General features: G+C 38.2%; 1 protein-coding gene across 1 annotated transcript in view; it reads left to right on the top strand.

Annotated features, from left to right (window-relative positions):
- The first annotated feature begins 805 nt into the window (after positions 1 to 805).
- The window catches only part of aacs (acetoacetyl-CoA synthetase), a 33,744-nt gene continuing 25,110 nt past the window's right edge, over positions 806 to 9,439 (top strand). The window contains 4 exon segments of the mRNA XM_062417904.1: positions 806 to 1,082; positions 3,673 to 3,776; positions 5,477 to 5,597; positions 6,503 to 6,612. Coding sequence (XP_062273888.1) covers positions 944 to 1,082; positions 3,673 to 3,776; positions 5,477 to 5,597; positions 6,503 to 6,612 — 474 coding nt within the window. The 5' untranslated portion in view covers positions 806 to 943.

Consider the following 9,439-nt stretch of genomic DNA (forward strand, 5'->3'; position numbering starts at 1 on the left):
ATGTAAAGTCCAGTTTGATAACAGGAAAGATCAGCTATTTAGTAGGGTACAGCTTCTGGTAAGAACGTTTTTATGGATCTCAGTGTTTTTCCTGAAGGAAGTCCAAGGAGTCTATCGATATACTGCCAACTGAGAGCAGCTCTAGTGACAAACCACGTCTGACGTTGATCCTGTTTCTTAATTCAAGTTAAATATACATGCACATGTGTTTCTTTTGTTATTTAGTTAGTTTTAGTTATTTATGATTATAAAATTCCAAGTGAAGTTTCAGTTTCAGTGCACTGATGTCATTTTATACAATAAAGTTTATTGTCAAGCTATAACATTTCATGCCCTCATTACACATCTTTGACATAAGTGTACATTTAAGAGACCACTGCAAAACATTTATGGTTATATATATATATATATATAAATATTCTTTATATGTAAAATTATCGGCTGACATATCGTTATTGGAAGTTTTTTAATCCTTAAAATTAGTATCGGTATCGGCCCCAAAAATCCAGTATCTGTCGAGCCCTACAAGGCGTTTTTTCTTTCTTTTTACAGTCTACTGAATTAAATGAATAATAGAATATGAACACAATGTCATACAATATTCATAGACTTTGAGCTCCTTGGGGCCCCTTTAGTAAAGTGTTGTGTCCTCAGGGTGGTTTGTTTTCTCTACAACAGTGTTGAACAGATTGCAACAGTGCGCTCTTGAATGTTACTCGCTCTGGCTGCGTCATGACGTCACGCCGGGGCGTGGGTTGTCACTTTTTCCCGACCAGCCCCACGCCTGCCTTTGACAGTGGGCTTTGCTAGCTCTCGCACGCTGTAATACCCAAACTAAGCAGCTAGCCGGTCATACAATTCAACACCAGCTCTCACCTCAGAGGACAGCTAGTGTTAGCGAGGCGCTCCGGAGTTTAGCAGCCGACAAAAAAACGCAGCAAAGATGTCTAAAGACATGGAAGGGAAGAGCGAGAAAATCATGGATTTGGAGAGCAAGGTGTTGTGGTACCCGGACTCCAAGAAGAACACACAGATGGATAAATTCAGGATACAGGTCAACGGGGACTATGGACTTAATCTGGGTGAGTAGAGAGGAGGGAGTAAGACAAGATAGCGAGCCAGACACAGAGAAAGAGAGAGATAGAGAGATAGAGAGAGGAGATGTGTTAAGTTAGAAGTCGGATTTTATTGTCTCTACAAAGCTTGTCTGGGCTTGATAACCGAGATGAACAGTAGCAAAGAATCAGCAGCCTGCTGTTAATGTATGTTGTGTAATTACCTTACAGACAGCTTATTATCTCTAATTTACCACTGTCTAAAGCTGATTTGCCATGCAGAAGCTAGAGCTTTGGTGTGCACCCATTAGACATTTGTTACTATAGAGACAGTGAGTCAGCATGAATACACATCTGTAGGTATATACGAAAAATGAATGAGGATGCCTTTTTAATTAAACTGTGTTTGCAGCACTGCAGCTCTGCTCTGCATCCATGTCTGCTTAACTCTCAGCTCCAATAAGTGAAGAGTGTCTGCATGCAGAGCTGCCAAAGCAATGAAAGAGAGGGCCCTGTTTATTGTCTCTAAGATACCGTGTCAGTTTGGACCTACAGGGTTTTTGAGGAATGCTGAAAAACTTGATTATCCGGGTATTGTATAAAAAAAAAAAAAAAAAAGAGAGAGAGAGAGAGAGAGAGAGAGAGAGAGAGAGAGAGAGAGAGATACGTAATTGGAGGGATTGGAGGGATGGGGAGCAGGCAGCTATGACAGATGTGTGCGAAATGAGAAATGTAAAAAATGGCAGAAAAAGTATTACACAAACTGTCCTCATTCAACTAAAATCCTGTCTCTTTTCTCCCCTTTTTTATTTACATTCATCCAGGGTACGATTTGTGAAAGAGGAGGATCATTTTGAAATGATTTTATTCATTATGCTATTTCTTGCAGATGTTACAGTCACATTTATAAAATAATTATGAACTTTAATGAAAAATTACAAAACTTGAGCTTGACTTGAAATTTAATTCATCAAGTACGACGACATTTTCACTCCTGTGATGTGAGATCAAGTTCATGCCTTGTCCTTTTCTCATGGGAGATGTGATCATAAACAGTGAAACAAAGGTTAACGCTGATCTAACATGCAGAATGAAATCCTCCAATGCTGCTTTCAGTACTGTGGACAGCGACATATGTGCCAAAATACTTAATGTTCCTCTCACTATTTAATTCAGCTTTATGTGCAGCAAAACTTCAATATTGAATAGAAAATAATCACAATATGCAATAGCACAACATGCTGTCATTAAAATATAAATAAGCTACAGTATATTCCCATGTGCCAGACTATGCAACAGTCTCTGCTTTCCTGTGGAGGGGTCATCCGAGGTTTGTTGCTTCTCTTTTACCCAAATCTGCAAATCTCCAAGCAGTGAAGAATGCAAAACCCCTGGCCCATTTACTGGTGTCATCTCTAGTTTAATTGTCAAGTCCATTGTTGTTTGCACTATAGTCAGTTCTCATGTTGCAGCCCTTTACCTAGATTTTTTTCTCCCTTTCCTGTCCACTAGGACGTGGATACATTTATTGTGTCCACCGGAGGATAAAAATAACTCAGCGGAGGGCGTGATATATAAACCCCCTCCCCCGCCCAAATCGCACCCAGCATTATTACAGCATATTGATTCTCAACAGTACATGTTGGTTAGGTTTGTTGCTAAATAAGTCAGTGGCCTGTGGTTTGTAAATTCTGATTAGTTTTTTAAACATTTCTCACACCCTGCATCTTTCTCATAACTTACTAATTAACTATAGAAAGTATTGAAATAAAACAATCTGAGAGGGGAATATCAGTCTTTGGTTGATCTGCTCGCAGCTCAGAGATATATACATGTATATGCAAGCTGATGAGTGATTGCAAGTATACGGTGCTTTCTTCAATTAATCAAACTTATATGTATAGCGCATTTCATACATTGTAATGTAACAACAACAACAACAAAGTGCTTTACATAGTCAAAAAACAAACAACAAGACAAAAAAAAGACTCAATAAAAACAGGAACTGGAACTGAGGAAACATTATCATAGATCTCATGAATCTGCAGTGAGTAAACACCAGAGGTAGGACAAAAATGAAAGAATACCCAAATAAAATAAAAGGCAATGAAAAATGTAATAAAATATAATAAATAAATAATAAAATAAAGTCAATATAGAATAAAGTGGGTAAAACCAGAAATGTTAGGAGGGGTATTAAAATATACAAAAGATAAGAGGAAAATAAAATAATAAAACAACTAAGAATAAATGTGATGAAGTAAAATCAGACATAAAAGTTTAGGTTATGAAGAGGAAAATCTGTTGGTGACTGGATGTTAATGAAGAGGTAAATCCAACAAAATATTGGAATCATCTTAAAATGTCATTTAAATACAGACTAATTGTATTTAACTGAGATTCATTTAATTAGAATAAAAGCCCCAAGACGTCGAATGAAGAAATTATGTTTGGAGAATATAATGTCAGGCATACAGAACAATATTATAGTGTTTTATTAACAAATGCCTTATCGTTTTGTCAGTTTAACCAACTGTAGTAACTAGGTCACAGCAGTAAATTAATACATGAGTTATAAATCTGTAGTAATCACTGATTCTTCCTCTATGTCCACTAGTTAACTACAATGACCTGTACCAGTGGTCGGTGGACAGCTATGCAGAGTTCTGGGCAGAGGTGTGGCGCTTCTGTGGAGTAGTCAGCTCCAAAACATTCGAAGAGGTGAGTGCATTGTTCTTCAGGTGCCTCGTAGCCTAAAGGAGGAACGTTTTGCTTTCATCCCAGAATTCAACAGCCATATTTATTAAAACATCTAATACAAAAAGAAAAGACTTTTAGAAATGAGTAAGGTGTCCCAAAATCAAATGTCTCACATTTAGTTCTCAAAGTGTTTGGTAGAATGATTTGTGGTAGTTTCTTTTTTATGGTGGTAAGTTTCATCTTTGCTGCTTATAAAGTCAAACATTAACTTCCTTTGTGTGAAAGGACATTGTCGCACATTAAAACATACAGCTCTATGTGACACTGTAAAATGACCATGATATGTATTGGGGCCATACGGTTTAATTATTGGGCCTCATTCATGAATAAAATAGATCATGTTTATGTGTGTAAACAAAACAAAACAAACTGTGGTATTCATTAATGTTTTATTATTTCTAAAAAAGTAGTTTGTAGAGAAATAATCTAACGTCTGTGAGTTCTGATTTAATATATAACTTGTTATTAAAATACCAGATATAAGATATTATACCCAAGTAACTAGTTTCAACATTTTTTATCATGTTTCCATGATTCATACTTGATAATGGTATGTGGCGTAACCTCTGCCACTCTTCCTGGGACACTTGACTAACATGCTTTTCCAGCACAGATAGCATTGGACATGTGCATGCAACATATGTACAAACCCGTCCTTCATGCCTCACAGCTGTCTGGAACGAGGTGTTCTCAAGAGCTGAGAGTCTTTCCTGTATATATCAACTATGCCCATACATCACACTTTTTAAAAGAATGTTTTATATGCTGTTGTCCTGCTCTCACAGCCTGACAGTCAACACATTTTTTTGGGGGGAATGTTATGCCTTTACGTTACATAGCAGTAGGTAGAATAATTAGAAGAAAAGGGGATAGAGAGGGACATGAGGAACAGCATGCAACAAATGACCACAGCCAAACTTGAGGTTGATGTTAATGGTCAGAGCCTTAACCCCAGGGCTGTCCCATGTTTTGGTTTTTAATTTTAGATCAATAGTTTCTGCACTTCACCATTGTGCAGACAATAAATGTGTGAATGAGGGCCGTTGTGTCCTTGGTAACTTTATTGTTGTATTGCCACTTGGTGAACAGCCTGCCTTTTACACATTACCCTCAAAGCAAATGTAGTAATGTGATAGGATTCACTGTAAATGAGCAGGCACAGAGCTCACTGGTTAATTCATCAACTACTTTCCAGTCAACAAAAAATATTTTGGAATAAATGAAAATCTCCAGTTGATGAACAATCTGCTATGAAAACTAAAATGACCCCTGTTTCATGTTAGCTACATATATACATAAACAAGTAGGAATAAAGAATGCTTCATTGAGTTTTAAAGTGTCTTAATTGTCTTAATTGTTTGTGTTCATCATATTATTTATGGTCTAGCCACTTAAAGTTGTTTAACTCCAGGATAGCCACTCAGAAAATAACTCTTTCACGTTATTTTTTCATTTTATGTTATTTTACTCTACAGTATTTTTCCCCTGACTTTATGATATGATTTATGATATTAAATCATAAATCATATCATACAGAGGAATGAAAATGTTTGTTGACTTAAGTATTTATTCTTTGCCAGCAAGAGTACTTGATTAAGAACAATGCCTTGCTTTGTCTCTCTCCTGTGTGTGTGTGTGTGTGTTTTATGGGTGTACACCAGGTAGTAGATGTATCCAAACGGATCTCAGATGTCCCAGAGTGGTTTAAAGGGGCTCGGCTCAACTACGCAGAGAACCTGCTCAAACATCCACACCAGGATAAAGTGGCCCTCTATGCTGCAAGTACGTACAGTATATGATGCTGATTACAAGAAATATAATAATAAGACAGTGTTTATACCTTGTTATATACGCTTTACAGAGGGATTATTAAAGACTACAGTTTGTCTATACCCATTTATATTTAGTTTTTTCTTTTTAGACACACACACTACACAGGGCACATTTTTTGTTTCTCCCTCAGAAAGCAGGCCGGCTGAGTTTCAGTGGTATTTCACTTAGTTGACCTTTCTTTTTGTACATTTTGATTAGGTTTTACTTACTTTACAGATTGTATTTATATGCTGTTCTATTTCATCTTCAAGATGTTCATGTTTAAAGTAAATAAGTAGGAAGAAAGTTGGGAAGACATGAAGAGTTAAGGGTGCATTTGAGTACAGGATCAATGCAGCGGTGAGCGTGAGGCTGCATACGTCACTTTATTAGATTACCTCTCAGGGCTGCCACATACTAATGGATAGGCTCTTCTTTATTGCCCCATCTGTGTGTATGTGTATGTGCACACACATGCACCCTCCTTCAGGAGCTATAATGTAATTTTGTGAAAGCCCATTGGTCACAATGCTGTGTAGCTTCTGTGAATGTCAGTGAACTATTACTTAGAGATAAGAGGACTGCTCCTGTCTCTGGCTATTTCCTGCCATCCCATCTCTCTCTATTTATGTCTCCATCTCAGTCTTTTTCTTTTTTTCCCCTCCTTGCTTTCTGCTTTAATATTTTTCTTTTTCTTTCTTTTTTTAATTTGAATTTCAGGGGCTTCTTTTGCATTCAACCCCCCACCCACCTATAAATAAAAACAACATTCACATATTATACTAATCCCATACTAATCAAATATAATCTGTTTTGAGAATAATATTTTTTTTGCATATGTGTCTCACTTTCTATTTCTTGTCTACTTCTTCCAGCTGAGGCAAATGACGAGATTGTGAAGGTGACGTACGGGGAGCTGAGGCGTGATGTGGCGCTGTTTGCTGCAGCCATGAGGAAGATGGGAGTCCAGACAGGAGACAGGGTTGTGGGTGAGTCTTAGGTGTATTGCTCTTTGTCTCACTGCAGTAAAGCAATACAGTTTGGACAATATGTCATAATTTCTTTATATAACTTTTTATTGGTGGAGTTATCCATTAAAACGACAATAAAAAAACTGACAAATTAGGTGGTTAATAGATTCATTGCAGTCTTCCCGACTTATATTTTCTTCCCTCTTTCTCATTTGTAGCCTGTTACACATAGACACTTTTTTTGACAAAGCGATGTATGTGTGTGCGTGTGTGTGTGGATGTGCAGCAGTAGGGAAGGCTGGCCTGTCTTGGCACAAGTTGCAGCTCTTTCTGAATGCTGCCATTTATTTGTGCAGGGAGGAATGGCTGAGGGTGCGTGTTTTTCTGCCACCCCCCTCTATACAGTACTGTACAGATCTGCACATTAACATCTTGTTACTAAACTGCACAACCTGCCATTGAGGACCGCTGTTGCAGCAACTGGAGTGTTAATGCCAATTTAAGATCAGCAAAAAATTCTCTGAGTGTCAAATGCTTTTAAGATCGTTCCTGTACAGTTTCTCAGTCACCTTTGTGGCTTGTCTCTACATGTCCAGCTGTGGGAATACATATTACGCTGTTTTTACAGCACAGCTATCTGGAGATTTAGTTATTTTGTTGGTATCAAATAGAAGAATATCAATATCAATGAACTAAACCAGTTTTTAAACTGCACTCCTTTATGAAAGAAAGAAAGGTGTTGCTTTATTAAAAGGTTTTCTGATCTCAGAATACACACCTATATCCAAGATGGTTGACTATGCAAACATTTAATTTGTTTATTAAGCTTTAAGGGAAACTCCAAAATGTGGCTTTGCCTGCAATAATATATGCCAATCTCCACAGGTGAGTCAAAGCCTTAAAAATATGCTGTTTGTTAAGTCTGCTATTTAATTTAGTGTCAGCATGAATCTAGTCTGAATGCTGACAATTCTTCCTTCAATCTGATATTTTCTGCTCTTACTTTGAAGCCAAAAGACAGCAACAATTTAGGCTGCTGTTCATGAGCTCTTATATCATATTGAACTACCCTTCACAGGAATGACCAGGGTTTCTATTAGTGTGTGTGTGTGTGTGTGTTCAGACGAAAGTTGGATTTTGCGGTAGGGAAATCCATTAGCTAAATGACTTAGGCTCTGGGAATCTCATTAGAAAGACGAGAGGGACGGACAGAAAGGGAGAGGGAGCTAGTCAAGAACAGAAAGAGAAAGAGAGATGTCAGCTCCTTCATCCTCCCTCTCTCCGTCTCTGCCCATTACTTTCCTTACATATCTAAACACAAATCAGTGTGTGTGAAATGTGTGCTCCCTTGTGTGTGTGTGTGGGTGAGGCAGACGTGTCCTTGTCCTTAGGTTGTGACTAAAATGTCTTGTCAGTGGCTGCAATCCAGGAGATATATAAGCACTTAGCTGATGAAGCCAGCAAGGTTTTATAGCAGGATATGAGCCAACCCAATACGCGCACATTTGCCTAAGCACACACACATACACACGTATGTATTCTCCCTTTTGTGCACTTTGATCCAGTGCTCTGCTTTTCAGTCCCACCATGCTCAACATCCTGTAAAGAAGCTTTGTATGTAGCTTTCACACCCACTGTTTTCATCCACTGGCAAACACTTACTCTATTTCTTTTATGCCATTAAACCACAGTCTTTTACTATCAGCTACCCAACAGCTACACTAGAGGAGTTAAGGAAGATTAAAATGAATTCAAATAAAACTCAAACAAATAAAAATGGAGGGAATAACGTCTGATCTTTCAGATCTTTCAAACAGACGGGCGCTTCTGGGTATGTCTGATATTGGTTCGATGGGGAAGTAGAAAGAATATAGCATTCGGAGTAGGCCGAAGTCTGAGCTTTTGACTGTCACAGAGCATTTTTTTCATACGTTTGTCAAACCTCATGGTTTTGAAATTTGACTATGTTTATTATGAAAATCACAAAAAGCCTGACTTTTCCTTTAAGTTTACCATGGACCTGCTTTAAAGGATTTTGGTACCTTGTTCAAGGGCACGTGCATAGAAGTTGCTGAGGAAAGATTCCCTATCTCGCTTAATTCTTCTCAGCTGATTTCAAACAAGTGGTCTACAAGTCACAAGCTTATTTCTGTAACCATTATCAAATTACTACTCAACTCACTGAGCTAAAACATGAGCCCTAATCACCAAGATACAGCAAAGCCAGTTATGTCTGTGTATTGTGGTGCTATTTGAGCTCTTGAACTCAATATCTGTGTCAGAAACCGGTACGTTAACAAAATAGTAGCCGGATGTTAGAGGAGTGTTGCATTTTATTAAGAAGCAGTGATGAACTGGTGTCACGTCATGCTCAAGTATCCATTAACATCTTGAAGCACAGTTAAGTTCCATTCAGTGGCGACTTACGTGCATGTTGACATGTTTTATAGTTGTTTGCATGATAATACACATAGGAACAGCAGTGTGTGGCTGTGACGTGGTGTAGCATAACAAGACAGTGATTCATAACAGTAGCCACAGTGGCAGTCGAGCAAGGCGTTGTTCTAGGACTATGATCCATGACACTATCAGTCCTGGTCTAGTGTAAGATAATGCCCATAGCCCCAGTGCAGCGGGATGGTGATCAGTCAGCCTGAGATGCCATCTGGCTAAGATCAGTTTCCTGGTTACGGCAGGGGTCAGCGTTGCAACCAACAGAGCCTGATTAATAGTAGTGATGATTCATAGGAAATGACAGTATGGGTGACGTTTGGTTTTGACTAGTCATACTGCTTGGCTGGAACTACTGACTGTATAAATGTTTAATTATGTTAGCTTAGA

This window comes from Scomber scombrus, chromosome 4 (genome assembly GCF_963691925.1).
Source record: "Scomber scombrus chromosome 4, fScoSco1.1, whole genome shotgun sequence".
NCBI lineage: Eukaryota > Metazoa > Chordata > Actinopteri > Scombriformes > Scombridae > Scomber > Scomber scombrus.